The following is an 18,194-nucleotide window of genomic DNA, read 5'->3' as shown; positions in this document are numbered from 1 at the left end:
CGAGTGGACGGAAAAATGGAGGAAGATATCAGCAAGGTTGATGTACAAGAGGGCGCCAATAGGCCACCCTACAGCAATGATACCAAAAGGCACAAGGAGATGGAGAACGTGGCCCTGCAGAGTAGCCTCAACCTCGGCCACAGGGAGGTCCAGCAGGAAGAGCAGAAGCCGACACAAGGGGAGAAGGAAGGCAGGGATGGGCCGGAGCTCACGCAGACCGACCACCTCAATAAACGTCTCCTTACCTCCTTCCTGGAGAAGATCAACCAGCCCAACTTCAGCTTCCCCAACCTGCTACAGCTCGGTAACTTGCCTGAAGACTCCAACAAGATGCTGGAGGATTGGTGAGTCCGTGGGAAAGTCTGGCACCAGACCAGAGAGGGCCGAACGTCAGATTTCCAGACCAGAGCAGAGTGGGTTTCCTGGAAACACATTCTTCTATGTTGTCCAGTTTAAGATGAGACTGTGGCCTGCACCCCGTCAACTGCAACACTGTTTATAAACTATTATGTACGATATTGATCAGAAATTCTACAGCAAAGTGGCCACAACTATTGGCTCTCTGGTCCAAGTTGAAGAACTGGTCGGTGTGACGGATTCCCATTCTTCTTCGATGTGGTCCAAAACCTGATTCTCTTCATAGCCTGGACCAATGGATACTATGGTTGAAAGTTTGTACGAAGATAGTTTAAAGATTACCGAGATTTTGGATTCTTGCCTGATTTTTGTCCTTTAGTTCTTGGTTTACGTTTATATTTCCATAAGCAAATCTGAAAGTTGATAAACGGCCAAAAATCACAATTAATGTTATGTCTAACATTTGAAGCTTTCCACTCTGTCAAATTTACAATTTAAAGTAACTTAGTGCAAAGTCTGTTTTTCAGAGGATGCTAATTGAATAATCAGTTGCAGTAATGTTTATCAATTGAAGAAATAAAGGTTTTAGAACATAAAAAATAGGCATTGGTGTCCACCATTTAGCCCTTCAAACCTGCTCCAAGATTCTGCAAAGTCATGTCTGATCTTCTACCTCAATGCTATATTCCTGTCATTGCCCCGTATTTCTTGATTTCTGTAATACCTTAAAAAAAATCCATGCCTGTCTTGAATATTATCAGTGAATTGGGGTGGAGATTCCAATGACTAGCCACTCTGAGAGGGGATTTTTTTTAACGTTCAGTCCCAAATAGCTTGCCCCATATTTTACGGTTGTGATCCTTATTCTGTTTTTTTTAGCTATGGAAAACACCGTCACCCTCTAGACTCCCGTAAGAATGTAGATTTTTCAGTGTCGTCATTTCTTATTCTAACAAAGTCTGAAGAATAGAAAATGAGCCATATTTGCCGAACACCCATGCTTTGTCATACCAGGCTCCCAGTTGCATGTCATTTCAATTCACCTTCCCGTTCCCAAACCGACCTAAAATCCTCAGCCTTCTCCATTTCCATGGCGAGGCCAAGTACAGACTAGAAGAACAACACCTCATATTTGCTGAGAAGTCTACAATGCAGCGCCAAGGACATTTGAGTTTTCCAGTTTCGGGTAGTCCCCTCTCCTTCTCACATTTTTGTTCTTTTCCCCCAGTACCTCCATCAGCCGATTTTTGCGCACTCCATGTCCTACCACCCACCAGAACCTTCCCCCATCTGCTGCCACCGTCCCTTCCTCTCTCACCTACTGGTTCCCAGTATTACCTTTACAGATTCCAGTACTGGTTGCCCTTGTGTTCCCGCTTAGTCACCCTCCAGCCTCTTAACTCGCCATTCACCCTGCCCTTCGTTACCCCCTGTCACCCACCCACTTGTCACTCAACTCTACCACTCCCTCTTCCCCACCTGGCTCCATCTGCCCATCTTCCTTGACCCACCTTTGTCTTGCCTCCCTCCTCGTCACACTGCCTACCTTCCCTTTCTGCTCTCAGTCCTTGCACAGGGCATTGACCAGAAACATCGACAATTCCCTTTTCCCCACAGCTGCTGCTTGACTGGTGTGGACCTCTGGCAGTTTGTATGTTTTGCTTTCCTCATGACGGATGAGTGGTCCATGGGACCGATCTGGTGGATCTGTCCTGCAGTCACCCTCTAAAACGCCTGCTTTTGATTTCCTGACCCCAACTGTACACAGCAGTACAGGTGCGGTATCACAAGGCCCCAGGTAATTTGGATATGTTCTCTTTTGTACTCAGTCCTGTATCAATAAAAGCTAACATACCATCCAACATGTCAGTCCGTGACCTCCTCTATTGCCGTGACGAGGCCACATTCAGGTTGGAGGAACAACACCTTATATTCCATGTAGGTAGCCTCCAACCTGATGACATGAACATCGATTTCTCGAACTCACAGTAATTGTCCTTCACCATTCCCCATTCCTGTTTCCCTCTGTCACCTTATCTCCTTACCTGCCCATCACCTCCCTCTGGTGCTCCTCCCCCTTCCCTTCCTTCCATGGTCTTCTGTCCTCTCCCTTCAGATTTGCCCTTCTCCAGCCATTTATCTCTTTCACCAACTTCCCAGCTCTTTACTTCACAGCTCCCCCTCTCCGGCTTTCACCTATCCCCTACCAATTTGTGCTTCTTCCTCTCCCCCCCCCCACCTTCTTACTCTGACTTCTCATCTTTTTCTCCCTCCAGTCCTGATGAAGGTTTCAGCCCGAAACGTCAACAGTTTACTCTTTTCCACAGATGCTGCCTGGCCTGCTGAGTTCCTCCAGCATGTTGTGTGTGTGTTGCTTACAATTTTCCTTCCTAACTAACAGCTGCATCCACATATTAGCTTTCAAAGGCTGCATGCTGCAAACTCAGATCCATTTGCACAGCAGCATTTCCAGTTTAGGTAAGATTAGCTTTATTTGTCACATTACATCGAAACAGGCGGTGAAATGTGTTGTTTGCTTCAAATCAAACCAGTGAGGATTGTGCCACATTTCTGGTGCCAACATAGTGTGCCCACAGCTGACTAACCCTAACCCGTGCATCTTTGGAATGTGGGAGGAAAGCAGAGCGCCCAGGGTGAGCATTGCAAACTCCTTACAGGCCGTGGCAGGAATCGAACTCTGACTGGCGATCAGCAGCGCTGTAAAACTGTTAGGCTAACTGCTCTGCCGCCATACCGCCCTGTAATTCTTCAGTATTTTTTTTAATACTCAAGATTTCGGAACAAAATGCAAAAATGTTAGTGGTGACAGAGGAAACTGCAGGTGCTGAAACCTGAAGCAACAGCAGTCTGCTGAAGGAACTCAGCAGGGGCTGAGCAGTGTCTGTGGTGGGGTGGGGGGGGGGTAGGGAAGGATGTGCTTCAGGGTTTTTGACCAGGAACTTTCGTCAATTCCTCTCCCCCCCCCCCCCATTCTCATCCCCTCCCAGCTTCCAGCAGTCACCTGCATGCAAGAACTGACCTCCCAGCTTGCCTGCCTTTGGGGTGTGTTTGGAAAGTGGAGCACGTGGAGGAAGCCCGCACTGTCACAGAAAAACCTGCAGATTGCACATGGACAGCACAGGTTGAGACTCGAGTAGTAGCTCTGCCAGCTGTCCAAAGTGCATTGTTTGAAGGGTGATGAAGTAGATTCAATTGGGCTGAATCTTGCAGTTCCAGGGCACGTTTATCCATCTAAATGTACACAAGCTTGAGATCTCAGAGCAGGCATATCCAAACATGGAACTCCCCAACTCCAGAATCCCCTGTCTCCAGAATTGAATCCGCTGCTACCTGCCCGACCAACTACAACCTTCACATTGCTAGATCCTTGAATTGGGAGAATTTTCAGGGCTTTGGAAGTAAGTGGTGAGCTTTCACAGCCAGCACAGGCAAATGGGCTGAAGGGCTCCACAGCAGTATAGTGGAAGAAATAAATGTTTGGTTTGGTAACCAAACTTGCCCTGGCTGGTGTTGACCTTCTTGAGAGCTGTTAGGGCTGCACTTAACTAGAGTGGTGGAGAGTACTCCTATGCCTTGTTCAAAGTAAAATTTATTATCAGTCTACATAGTGGGTGGGAAGGTTTTAGAACATAGGACAGTACAGGGCCTTCGGCCCAGAACGTTGTGCCAACCCTGCCTCCCATATAACCCCCCACCTTAAATTCCTCCATATACCTGTCTAGTAGTCTCTTAAACTTTACTAGTGTATCTACCTCCACCACTGACTCAGACAGTGCATTCCACACACCAACCACTCTCTGAGTAAAAAACCTTCCTCTAATATCCCCCTTGAACTTCCCACCCCTTACCTTAAAGCCATGTCCTCTTGTATTGAGCAGTGGTGCCCTGGGGAAGAGGCGCTGGCTATCCACTCTATCTATTCCTCTTATTATCTTGTACACCTCTATCATGTCTCCTCTCATCCTCCTCCTCTCCAGAGAGTAAAGCCCTAGCTCCCTTAATCTCTGATCATAATGCATATTCTCTAAACCAGGCAGCATCCTGGTAAATCTCCTCTGCACCCTTTCCAATGCTTCCACATCCTTCCTATAGTGAGGTGACCAGAACTGGACACAGTACTCAAAGTGTGGCCTCACCAGAGTTTCATAGAGCTGCATCATTACCCTTCGACTCTTGAACTCTGTCCCTCGACTTATGAAAGCTAACACCCCATAAGCTTTCTTAATTACCCTATCTACCAGTGAGGCAACTTTCAGGGATCTGTGGACATGTACCCCCAGATCCCTCTGCTCCTCCACACTACCAAGTATCCTGCCATTTACTTTGTACTCTGCCTTGGAGTTTGTCCTTCCAAAGTGTACCACCTCACACTTCTCTGGGTTGAACTCCATCTGCCACTTCTCAGTTTTGGGTTGAGTTATTTAACAGAGGGTACGCAAACTCTTACTCTCCCTTGCAGGCAAAGTATTCATGTGACTGGTCTAATTGTTTTTAGTTCAAAGGTCTCCCAGATGACTAGTGGGCTAGTCTTTTGTCAACAGCCAGTGGGTGAGTGTCGTTGGCAACCGGGAGCCCAGCCGCATCTTCTGCTTAGAGCTTGTGGCAGTCTCCCATTGCGGTGGTCATCAAAAATCCCATCTAGTGGCTCTACCCCCGCCTTCCCTCCAACAAAAAACCAGCTGATAGCATTATTAGACCACCTCTCCCATAATATATGTAACATTTTAAATATATATTGCAAACTGAAGTATTTTAAAATTCTGCTTTATTGGGCTATTTTGCAATGTAACTTTAGATGTGGTAGTTGTCTTAACTATCTAGTAGCTTTCACAGTGGACCAGGGAATAAACTGGACCATTTATTGGACCAGAGGAATTCTGATTGAGATGTTGAATGTCATCAATGGTGATTTGCTGGAGTAAATGGGGAGAAACGGTTTCCATTGGTAGAAGGGTTTGTGACCAGGGGACACAGATCGAAAGGAATTGGCAAGAGAATCAGAAGGGAGAGAAAGAGAAATGTTTTAGACAGCTGGTTGTTGAAATCACAATGCTGTGCTTGGCAGTGGATGCGGTTTCAAGAAAAAGAACTTCCTGCATGGAACTCGATAAATTCTTAAAGGGGAAAATTGTGAAGGCTTAGGGAGGGAACAACCCTTGAATCTGTTCCCTAAAACCAGTCATTGACTTTCTCCCTAATGGCCAAGGATACGCTACACTATCTCATTCATTGAATCTCCTACTAGACCCACGGACGTCACTCTCTCATACAATCTGTTGATGGCGAACTTAAAATACTCAAACTTTTCAGTGTGCGGAGACTGCCCAGGTGTCCCAGGTGTGGTCTTTCGATCTCAGCTACAGTGGTGTGCCATTGTTATGGTCCAGCTTCTGTTGAAGGCTCATCAGTCTCTGCTCCAGCATTTGAAGTTGGGCAGCCTGGCGCTCAGACATGGCATCCACCTGTGACTCCAGTTTGTTCAGCTGGTTCTCGTACTTCTTCTTGGTCCTTCTGAAGGCTGCACACAAGTTGCTGCACAAAGAAACCGTGCATTTTAATCATAAACACGAGAAAGTCTGCAGATACTGGAAATCCAAAGCAACACACACAAAGTGCTGGAGGAACTCAGCAGGCCAGGCAGCATCAATGGAAATGAATAAACAGTTGACAAATTGGGCCAAGACCTTTCTTCAGGAGTGAGCTCAGTCCAGAGGAAAGGTCTCGGCCCGAACTGTCGACTGTTTATTCAGTTCCATAGATGCTGCCTGGCCTGCTGAGTTCCTCCAGCATTTTGTGTGTCTTGCTTTGCATTTTAATCAGGCTGTTGCATAATATGAACATTTAATTCACTGAAAACTTGTGGATGAGTGTGGAGCTAGTTTAAAAAAATACCCTGGAATGACCCAGGAGCCAGAGTACGAGTTCCTGTCAGAGAAAACAGAGCCCATTTAGACCACCATGTGAAAAGTGAGGTCCATTTTTGGGATCCCCTTAAGGAGATTGTAGTGAAGGGGTGTACAGAATATTGAATTGAATTGACTTTATTTCTTCCATCCTTCACATACATGAGGAGTAAAAATCTTTACGATACGTCTCCATCTAAATGTGCAATCATAGCAATTTATAATAAATAGAACAGTCAGTGTAACATAGAAATATACCCAAATCAGCGTGAGTTAATCAGTCTGATGGCCTGGTGGAAGAAGCTGTCCCGGAGCCTATTGGTCCTGGCTTTTATGCTGCGGTAACATTTTCTGGATGGTAGCAGCTGCAGTAGATTGTGGTTGGGGTGACTCGGGTCCCCAATGATCCTTCGGGTGCTTTTCTCATACCTGTCCTTGTAAATGTTCTGAATCATGGGAAGTTCACATCTACAGATGCGCTGGGCTGTCCGCACCACTCTCTGCAGAATCCTGCGATTAAGGGAGGTACAGTTCCCATACCAGGCAGTGATGCAGCCAGTCAGGATGCTCTCAATTGTGCCCCTGTAGTAAGTTCTTAGGATTTGGGGACCTATGGCAAACTTCCTCAACCATCTGAAGTGAAAGAGGCACAGTTGTGCCTTTTTCACCACACAGCTGATGTGTACAGACCACGTGAGGTCCTCGGTGATGTGGATGCCAAGGAACTTAAAGCTGTTCACCCTCTCAACCCCAGATCCACTGATGTCAAAAGGGGTTAGCCCATCTCCATTCCTCCTGTAGTCCACAACCAGCTCCTTTGTTTTTGCGACATTGGAGAGATTGTTTTCTTGACAGCACTGTGTCAGAGAGATGACTTCTTCCCTGTAGGCCACCTCATTATTGTTTGAGATAAAGCCAATCAGTGTAGTGTCATCGGCAAATTTAATTAGCAAATTAGAGCTGTGGGTGGCGGCACAGTCATGGGAATACAAGGAGTAAAGCAAGGGACTCAGTACGCAGCCCTGAGGGGCTCCTGTCTGGAGAGTCAGAGGGGTGGAGGTGAGGGAGCCCACTCTTACAATCTGCCGGCAATCTGACAGGAAGTCCAGGATCCAGCTGCACAAGGAAGGGTCAAGGCCGAGGTCTCTGAGCTTCTTGTCGAGCCTGGATGGAATTATAGTGTTAAATGCTGAACTGTAGTCCAAGAACAGCATTCTCACATAAGCATTCTTCTTCTTCAGATGTGTAAGGATAGTGTGTAGAACTGTGGCTATTGCATCTTCTGTCGATAGGTTGTGTTGGTAGGTGAATTGTAGGGGGTCCAGTGTGGGTGATAGCATGCTGCAGATGTAGTCCTTGACCAGTCTCTCAAAGCATTTGTTTATTATTGAGGTGAGTGCAACAGGACGCCAGTCAGTTATTCCAGGTTGGAAGGGGTTAAGAGTTATTAACACTGGTTGCACAGCCTGGATTTATATCCAGAATGTTGAAAGATGAAAGGGACTGATTAATGGGTAGATAGATAATTTTCTCTGATTTCAAATGGAAGTCCTTAATAAGGGAACCAGCCAGGCTGCTGGTAGATCTGGGCCTGAGTGACTCATTCACTCATTGATTAGTTTAATAGATAGATTTTGTTAGGTAATGAGGATAAATGCTATATAACAAAAGAGAGTAGATAATCTAGAGACACAAGACTATAGATGCTGCAATCTGGCGTGTTAGAAAAAACATGATCTAATTGAAAAGCAAAAAAAACTTTTGATCTTGGAAGCAACACACATCAAAGCCAGGCAGCATCTCCAGGAAGAGGTACAGTCGACATTTCAGGTCGTCAGGACTCCTGACGAAGGGTCTCGGCCTGAAACGTCGACTGTACCTCTGCCTAGAGATGCTGCCTGGCCTGCTGCGTTCATCAGCAACTTTGATGTGTGTTGCTTGAATTTCCAGCATCTGCAGAATTCTTGTTGTTTGCGTTTTGATCTTGGAAACTTGAATTTAAAATAAAATTCTGGAAATGTTGGTCAAGGAGCGTCTGTGGAGAGTTGATTGTTCTGATCGATAATCTTTAATCAGAACTAGGAAAAGTTAGCAAACAAGCATATTTTAAGTTGCAGAGATAGAGAGGATGAAGAGATTGTCTATGTTACGGTGCAAACCGAGAGCAATGAGTGAGATTGAAGGGTGTCAGGTGAGAGGGCAGTGAAATCCTGTAAATGGCAACTAATCTGTCTGGAGGAGGTACAGATAGAAAAGGATGAATCAATCCAGCAACTCTTTTGCCCTTTACCCTCATTCATTTTCAATTTAGAAATTAAAAATGATGACTAAAAATGGTGGGAAAATAGATTGAGAATAAATTGGCAAGAAGTAAAAAAAAAAGGCAGTAAGAATCTAAGTACGGGTGAAAATAAAGTGAATGTTGGTCCCTTGAAAGTGAGACTGGGGAATTAATAAAGGGGAAAAAGTGAGTAGCACAGACTGGACTGATATATCTTACCTATCTTGAAAGTAGATGCTACTTAACATATCCCAATAATAATAGAAAACCCAGGGGCAGGATGTACTTAAAATGATGGCAATCACAGGTGAAAAGGTAGCAGATAAACTAATGGGACTGACTGGTCCTCTGGACCTGGTGAGTCAGGTGGTCGATATCTGTAAATCTGAAAAGAAGTGGCACCTTAATGGTGGGTGTTTCGACTGGACTGGTTCTCATCTGAATTCAGAAGCATGGGGCATTGTCACACTGAAACGTGAGATTGATTGTGGACTCTTATAGTAACCACACTGGTGTTGGACAATCTAAAGTTAGAGGTCAGTGGCAGAATAAGGGGCTTCCCATCCAACGAGGAGACGAGGAGACGAGGAGGGGTTGATCCTGTCAGGAGGTCATGAGTATCTGGAATTCTCTGTCCCAGAGAGCTCTGAAGTGTCAACAACTGAGTTATTATTTAAGGCTGAAATCAGCGATTTTTATCTACAGGGAAGACTAGAACTGTGAGGAATGGGCAAGAAAGTGGAGTCTGGGCCAAAGTAAGATCAACCATGATCTTACTGAACTCAAAGGGTTGTTTGACCTACTCCAGCTTATATTCCTGTCGTGCATTAAATAAAACGCCCCCGCTTTAGCTCTTGTTCCCTTGTACCTGTGAGTATTCTTCAGCTCAGTGGCCAGCTCCTCAGACCGATACTTTTGGTTATTGTTCTTTTCTATTAGCCTTGCAAGTGATGTAGCCAACTCCTCAATATGATCTCTTAGATGCTTTTCTCTGTAAAACAATTAAGATTGAGTTTTCACTGAAATACTTTGCAACAGATCAAGTTAAAGAACAGCTGTTTTTAGTGAATAATGTTATCGAGTCATAGAGCACTACAGCACTGCAACAGGCAGGAACAAACAACCTTTCAGCAGGGGCACAATTGAGAGCATCCTGACTGGCTGCATCTCTGCCTGGTATGGGAACTGTTCTTCCCTCAATCGCAGGACTCTGCAGAGAGTGGTGCAGACAGCCCAGCGCATCTGCAGATGTGAACTTCCCACTATTCAGGACATTTACAGCGACAGTTGCATAAAAAGGGCTCCAAGGATCATTGGGGACCCGAGTCACCCCAACCACAAACTGTTCCAGCTGCTACCATCCGGGAAATGGTACCACAGCATAAAAGCCAGGACCAACAGGCTCCGGGACAGCTCCTTCCACCAGGCCATCAGTCTGATGAACTCACACTGACACAATTGTATTTCTAAGCTATACTGACTGTTCTGTTGTATATCTTACTGTACATACTATTTATTACAAATTATAATTTGCACATTGCACATTCAGATGGAGACGCAACGTAAAGATTTTTACTTCTCAGGTATGTGAAGGATGTAAGAAATAAAGTCAATAAAGCTCTTCGGCCCATCTAGTCTATGCCGAACTGTTATTTTTATTAGTCTTATCAACCTGCACCTGGAACAAAGCCTTCCGTACTTCTCCCATCAATGTAGTTACCAAATTTCTCTTAAATGTTGCAATCAAGCCGACGTACACCACTTGCACTGACAGCTCATTCCACACTCACACCTCTCTGAGTGAAGAAGATCCCCCTCAGGTTCCCCTTAAATATTTCGCCTTTCATCCTCAACATATGGCCACTAGTTCTAGTCTCACCCAATCTCGGTGGAAAAAGCCTGCTTGCATTTGCTCTCTCTACAACCCTCATAATTTTGTATGCTATCAAATCTCCCCTAACTCTCCTATGCTCCAAGGAATAAAGTCCTGAGCTATTTAATCTTTCCTTATAAATTCCTCAAGTTCTGACAAAATCTTTGTAAATTTTCTCCGTTCTCTTTCAATCTTATTGATATCTTTCCTGTAGGCAGGTGAACAATGCCTTGTACAACTTTAACGGAATATCCCAACTCCTACAGTATATCCTAGACATCTGTGAAGAAGGGTGTACACCTCAGCACTGTATCACCAAATGCTCCAGGACACGTCCAGACACCAGACACCAGATAGCAATGAATGCAGAGGCAACTCTAAACCTGGCACGAACTGTGGAGAGAAGAGTGGCGTTTTTCCAACAACATTTTCTGGTAGGATAGAGGAAGGGAAGAGATTTTAATTTTGAAAATGAAGAACATCATTTAATACATTATAAGTTGCTGGATGCAGGATGCTTTTGGGAGAGACAGAAGATGCAAACAAGCTCCCTCCACGCCCAGGTTACCTGCTGCAGATCTGCTGGAACTGTCTGGATTAAGGAAGTTTGTTGTTAAACCTTAAACTGTGGAAAGATCCAGAAAATTTCCTGCTGACTTGGGTGAGACTGGGGCTCATCTGGCACTTACAGACACCCTCCTTCCTTGGGCTTCCTGTCCTGTTCCCAGCCCCAGCCCCATCAAATCAGCCTATTTATTTATTTAGAGATACAGGTCCTTCCGGCCCAACGAGCCTGAGGTGCCCAATTACACCCATGTGACCACTTATTTATTTACCCATACACTTCTGGAAGGTGGGAGGAGACCAGGGCAACTGGAGGAAATGCACATGGAGGATGTACATGCTCCTCACGGGTAGAGACTGAATTGAAACCCGGTTGCTGGCACCGTAACAGTTTTATGCCAAACTTACAGAAGCCCAGGGAGCTTCTGTACTGGAAGGTTCTGTGTTTTCTGAAGGAGCGGGCAGTGGCCTTAACCCCATGTAAAGGGCTCCCTGTGGGTTCAGTCTTTCTGATGGTGGAACCCTAGAGAGCAAAATAGACTGGGTCATGTTATCAAACGTCCTGGTGAGATGGTCATCCTTCCCCACCTGCACGATGTGGGGGGAGGCAATGTTAACCGTCACCCCAATCCTATCCATTCTTGCCATCATCTGGCTCTTCTCCAGCTGCTGTGGGAGGAGGACCCAACAGGGCACTCCACCTGTGCATTTCGGGCGTCCGCATGCCACACGCTCCGGACGAGACCCAGGGCCAAGCTACTAGAAGCCGGAGCATGTTGGAATGAGCTACCTCAGTCTTCAGGCCACTGGTTTCACTGTTGCTGTTCCCTCTTACCCCACACCAGAAGCAGTAGACCTGGGGGTAAATCCAGAGGTCGGAAAGGAGGGGAGGGCCTGACTAAAAGGAAGACATGTAGGAAAACAAAAGGTTTAGGGGGCATCTCAAGTAAGTGGTGTGCCCTAAGGAGCAGGCAGAATGTGAGCTTACCCTGAGCGTAACCCCAGGACATTTTGCCCTGTGAATTCTGTACTTACGGCAGGGAGACCATTGTGGGTTCAGACACCAGCTCCTCCTTATGCATTGCTGACTTGGTTTCCTAAAATTAGAGCAGAGTCAATCAGACCTCAGCAGGATTGGCACAGGGAATGTAAAATGCTGATTTTTAAAAAAAATTATCCTCTCTTTGCTACTGCCGGACTCGGAAGGGAAGTTCCGGTTCCCAGCAGGTTATTGGTCCAGCCTGCACTGACAGTGTTTAGGAGAGTGAGGAGTGATTCCATTGGTGCACACGAGGATCCAAGCGGGGTCAAAAGAGCAGATGGTGAGACACTCCCTCCCCAGGCTGGGGAGTCTGGGGCCGTGGGTAGGCAGGTCAGCCACTTGGGGCTGAGAATTTTTTCTGATGGTAGTCCATCTTTGGAATTCCCTCCCTCAGTGACCTGGGCTGCTCAGTTCTGTGAGAACGTTTGAGGCTGGGGCTGTTAGATTTTTGGACAGTCATGGAATCAAGGAAAGTGGAATTGTGATTTCAGATCTGGCAAAGTCATACTAAATGCCAGCTGAATAACCCCATTCCACTCCTATTTCATAACTTCCTCAGTCACCACTATACCCGACTTCAAGAGTGAACACCGATCCCAGCAGAGTATCAGTGGTCATTGGATTGTGGTCAGGAGCAGGAACACAAACATCCCATAATTAAGGTATCTGCACAGACTGGTCGATGTCCTAATATCCATAGGCAAAATTCCTGCACATTGTTGGTGACTCTATCCATGGACATACCTGCCTAACACAGTCTGTCCTGGGGTCCTCCTGCAACCATTCATCCCGCTGTTCTTGCCAATGTGTAAGAAGGAGGTTTATGGCTTCATCCTGATGGTCTTGAGATTGTAGCTTCTGCTCCAATCTTTTCTTCTCCTTCTTCATCCAACTCAGCTGACTTTTCAGCCAGGACATATCTTCCTAATAGTCACAGTGATCCAGGGAGACGGAGAATATATTACTATTGGGTCATTTGACCATCTAATGCATAAGACAATGACTACTGAACCTCTACGGTGTTAGCTCAAACCTCGACAGGCCACTGAACTAGCCTTGATCTGGCTGGCACTGAGACACCAACTGTCCTCCACTCCTTCTCGCAGGTGTCAGCTGTGGTTCTGCTTCACACCTATGTTAGAAAGTTGTGGGTTCAAAACCCTCCAAAGGCTTCCACCTACAGTCTAAGATTACTGGTACCTCTAAGGGAATTGATATACTCTCAGAGCATATTAGCTGAAATTTTAAACTGAGGCCACAGTTCAAACTTTCAGATTTGATGGCCAATATTTTGTTCAAGAGTAAGATGGGGCCTCTCCAACATTACGAGGCCTCCTCCTGTGCTGTAGTATTATATAACAAGAGGAGGCCATTCAGCTGAACAAACCCTGATCCCCCTCCCAATTCAATCACGTTATGGGTAATCGGAATTTTAAACCAATTTAACCAACTTCATCTTATAATTTGTAAAATCCCCATCTTACAAAAAAAGCCACCAGCTGCCAGCCCAGCCACTCACCCTGACAGCTAGAAGATCTTGCTGCAGTTCTTCCTTCCCTTTATTCTGTTGCTGAAGCATGCCAGGAAAACGTGAGCAGAACCCAGGTGGGGGTAGATCCCGCACCACTGGCATGATCTCACTGTTTCCACTTTGCTGGTAGCGCTTCAGATCGGGTGAAATGTCCCCCAGATTGATGATGGTCTGTTTCATGGCAGTGTAGCCCTGCCTTAGTTTGACAATGTCTCCTCTCAGATGGGCGATACTGCTGTCAACTTCTGGCTCCCCTGAGAATGTTAAAAAAAAGGTAGTAGACCATTCTGCCCTCATTCCTGTACTGTCATCCAATCAATTCATGACTGATCTTTTATCTCAGTGTCATTCTCTTACACATTCACCATTTTCCTCAATTCTCTTTAAAAAAAATGTGGTGACAAATCTGCACATAGGAGGGAGATTGAAAATCTGGTTGAGTAGTTGAGTGGTACCACAACAGCCTCTCGCTCAGTGTCAGCAAGACCAGGGAGCTGATTATTGACTTCAGGAGGAGAAAACCAGAGGTCAATGAGCTGCTCCTCATCAGAGGTGCAGAGGGTCAGCGATTTTAAATTCCTCAGTGTTACAATTTCTGAGGAACTGCCCTGGGTCCAGCACACAAGTGCCATTATGAAGATAGCATAGCAGCACCTCTACTTCTAGAATTTCGCGAAGATTTGGTATGTTATCTAAAACTCTGGCAAACTTCTAAAGATGTGTGATGGAGAGTATATTGACTGATTGCATCATGGCATGGTATGGAAATACCAATGCCCTTGAATGGAAAAGCCCATAAAAAGTTGTAGATACGGTCCAGGTCATCACGGCTAAAGCCCCTCTCACCATTGAGCACATCTACACAGATCACTGTCGCAGTAAAGCAGCATCCATCATCCATCATCAAATCCAAATCATCAAATCAAATTATCAAATCCATCATCCATCATCAAAAATCCCCACCATCCAGGTCAAGCTCTCCTCTCACTGCTGCCATCAGGATGAAGGTACAGAAGCTTCAGTACCCACATTACCAAGTTCAGGAACAGTTATTACCCCTCAACCATCAGGCTCTTGAACCAGAGAGGATAACTTCACACACTGAACTGTTCTCACTGCCCATGGACTCACTTTCAAGGACTCCTCATCTCATGTTCTCGATATCTATTGCTTATTTATTTATTATTATTTTTCTCTTGTATTTGCACAGTTTGTTGTTCTTTGCACGTTGGTTGTTTGTCTGTCCTGTTGGGTGCGGTCTTTCATTCTATTATGTTTCTACTGTGAATGCCCGCAGGAGAAAGAATCTTTGGGTTGTATATGGTGACATAGATGTACATAGATAATAAATTTACTCTGAACTTTGAACCTATCCACCTCTACCTTGAAAATATACTTCGTGGTCACTGTATTAAATACATCTGTAAACCTGCTCGATAATGCAAAACTAATCAGTCAATCATGTGGCAGCAACTCAATGCATAAAAATATGCAGACATGGTCAAGAGGTTCAGTTGTTGTTCAGAAAAAAAATATCAGAATGGGGAAGAAATGTGATCCAAGTGACTGACTGTGGAATGACTGTTGGTGTCAGATGGGGTGGTTTGAGTATCTTAGAATTTACTGATTTCCTGGGATTTTCACGCACGTCTCTAGAGTTTACAGAGAATTGTGTGAAAAACAAAAAAAGTCCAGTCAGCAGCAGTTCTGTGGGTGAAAATGCTTGTTAGAGAGAGAGGTCAGAGGAGAATGGCCAAACTGGTTCAAGCTGACAGGAAGGCGACAGTAACTCAAATAACCACATGTTACAACAGTGGTGTGCAGAAGAGCATCTCTGAATGCACAACACGTTGAACATCAAGTGGATGGGCAACAGCAGCAGGAGACCACAAACATACAGAAATATACTCAGTACCTCTACACCCCTATATCTACCAAAGTGGCCACCGAGTGTATATTCAGTAACTGCATCTCCACTGCACCCTTTATAGAGAATTGCAAAGTTCACTACCCACTTAATGAAGAAATTTTTGATCTCTATGCTTCTCTAAGTGCGGCCTCTTCCTTTACTATTGACATCACTTCACCGCTGGCAGCTCTGCCTGGTATGCAATTTTCTCCCTTCATTTCTTTGCCTTTCTGTCCTCCCACTGGCGCTCTAAAATCTTGCCCTTATGCCCAATCCTTTGGTCGGCTGCCCAGGGCTCAGTGTCAAATTCTGATTGTGAATGAGTCATGGTCATAGACTTACAGAGCACTAAGCACAGAAACGGGCCATTGGGCTCATCTGTTCCGTGTCAAATTGTGATTCTATTGTCCCTCAGCTGGACCATAGACCTCCATAACCCTCCCATGTTTCTCCTAAATATTGCAATGAAACCTGCATCCAACAGTTCCACTGGCAGCACATTTCACACTCACACCACGCTGTAAGTGAAGAAATTCCCCTTAAATATTTCACCTTTCACCCTTAACATATAATCTCTAGTTCTAGTCTCACCCAATCTTAGTGGAAAAAAAGCCTGCTTGCATTTATCTTGTCTATACCCCTCATAATTTTGTATACTCCATCAAATATTCCCTCATTTCCCTACGCTCCAGGGAGTAAAGTCCATTACATTTCATTTTTAAATGTATGTTTCTATGTTTCCATATATGTAAGAATCTGATTTGTTGGACACTATTTTGAATATGAATCCCTTAGTGAGAGGTTCCATTGGTAGAATTTATAATTTATTTTTACTACAAAAAGATAACCTCTCACTAAAGGTTAAACAAGATTGGGAGAGAGAACTTAATATGACTTTTGTTAATGAAGACTGGTCACGAGTTTTGAAAATGGTTAATTCTTCTTCAATATGTGCCAATTATTGTTTAATTCAGTTTAAAATTGTTCACCGTTATTATTTAACAAAGGAGAGGCTATCCAATATATTTCCTAATATAGATAATTACTGTGATAGGCGCAAAAATGAAATAGCTACTTTGTCACATATGTTCTGGTCATGTCCTTCGTTGAAATCTTTTTGGAAATCTTTATTTTCTACAATTTCTAAAGCTTTGAAAATTAATTTACAACCTAATACATTGTTCTATTTTGGAATAGTTCCACATCATATTCAGGGTATTTCATTTTCAAACCAACATGTAATTGCATTCATCACATGGTTGGCAAGAAGAGCTATTTTATTGAAGTGGAAAGATACCTCTGCTCCTACACTAACTCAATGGTTTTCCCAAGTAATGTTATGTCTTAGCTTGGAAAAAATTAGAAGTAGAACTTTTGACCCCCGATTTGATTTTGAGAGAAGGTGGGGCTCTTTTGCTAAATATTATCATTTAATTTGAATCAATTTACATGGTTTCCTTCCAATTTTATATTATATAAATGTGATTTGGTGGTTGTTGTTTTCTTTTTCTTTTTTTTATGATTGTAAGATGTATCGCTCCGGGAGTTGGTTCCTAATGGTTTTATCCCCCCTTTTTTTTGTTTTATAGTTAGTGGGTTTTTTCTTAGTTAGCTGGGGTTCTCTTTTTTCCTTCTTTTTCTTTTATAAAATTTTTTTTTATTAGCATATATATGTTTTCTTTTCATCTTTATTAATTATATATATATATATACTAATTTGCTGAATTTCTGTATTTTATAGCTGTAGAAGATTATACTAATAAAGTCCAACCTTATCCTATAACTCAGCTGTTCAAGTCCTGGCAACATCCTTGTAAATGTTCTCTGTACTCTTTCAATCTTATTGGTATCAAGTGACTGGAATGTAACCTCATATCTCCACTGACCACTGGACTAGTCTTGACTTGCTTGTCACTGGGACACCAATTCAGGATGCATCAACTACGTACCACTCCCTCACTCAGGTATCTGTGGTTCAGTGAGCAGCATATTAGCTCACATCTATGGAAGTTGTGGGTTTACACTCCTCCGAAAAACCTCAGCCTGCAGTCTGCAACCAAAGGCTTCTTAAATTTGCAAGCTGTTCAGAGAGTGGGAGGAACTGGCTAACACGGCCGAGTGATCTGAGCGCTGTGATGACAGGGTTCCCTTGGCTCCAGCTTGGACTACACTTCCTTGGTATGGTCAGCCCCACTATTCACCCAAGCAACTGTATCACCTGCATCCGGTTGTCTTCCTACGGTTTCAGCCTTGACCAGAAGTTTTCCATAGGCCTCGATGCAGTCCTCACTATAAGAAACCGATTTACAACGAGTCATTTCTAGAGAAAGCAAACTGAAATGAAGTAGTTGAACATATCAAAACTGGAAGCAGTAGGCAGCTCTGGTTTGCTAATATCTTGTCAGGTCATATTTAGAGCATAGACCATAGTTAGAACATATTTACAGCGTAGTTCTGTTCTTCACATAATAAATAATTTTTAAAAATCAGATGCTGTAATAAAAACAACTACAACCTAAAATAGCTATTTTTAACACTTCTCTTTCCCACTTCAGAGTCTCCAACCTGAAATATTAACATTGTTTTTCTTTCCACAGACACTGCCTGGCCTGTTGAGTATTTCCAGCACTTTTTGTTTCTACTTCAGATTTCAAGCACCTGCAGTTTTTTCAAAAATTTTCATTAACTGACCTCCATATTTCTTGGCTGGACC

General features: G+C 44.2%; 1 protein-coding gene across 1 annotated transcript in view; it reads right to left on the bottom strand.

The window, feature by feature from the left end:
* Window positions 1-2,832: 2,832 nt before the first annotated feature.
* The window catches only part of LOC134337355 (colorectal mutant cancer protein-like), a 28,998-nt gene continuing 13,636 nt past the window's right edge, over window positions 2,833-18,194 (bottom strand). Inside the window, exons 9-14 of the mRNA XM_063032281.1 lie at window positions 17,700-17,770; window positions 13,561-13,826; window positions 12,786-12,965; window positions 12,035-12,096; window positions 9,431-9,553; window positions 2,833-5,910 (exon numbers count right to left, since the gene is read on the bottom strand). Of these exons, the coding sequence (XP_062888351.1) occupies window positions 5,736-5,910; window positions 9,431-9,553; window positions 12,035-12,096; window positions 12,786-12,965; window positions 13,561-13,826; window positions 17,700-17,770 (877 nt within the window). The 3' untranslated portion in view covers window positions 2,833-5,735. The remainder of the gene's footprint in view (window positions 5,911-9,430; window positions 9,554-12,034; window positions 12,097-12,785; window positions 12,966-13,560; window positions 13,827-17,699; window positions 17,771-18,194) is intronic.

Source organism: Mobula hypostoma, chromosome 24 (assembly GCF_963921235.1).
Source record: "Mobula hypostoma chromosome 24, sMobHyp1.1, whole genome shotgun sequence".
Classification (NCBI taxonomy): domain Eukaryota; kingdom Metazoa; phylum Chordata; class Chondrichthyes; order Myliobatiformes; family Myliobatidae; genus Mobula; species Mobula hypostoma.
Note: the sequence above shows the minus strand (reverse complement) of the source record. Positions and strands in the feature narration are given on the sequence as shown.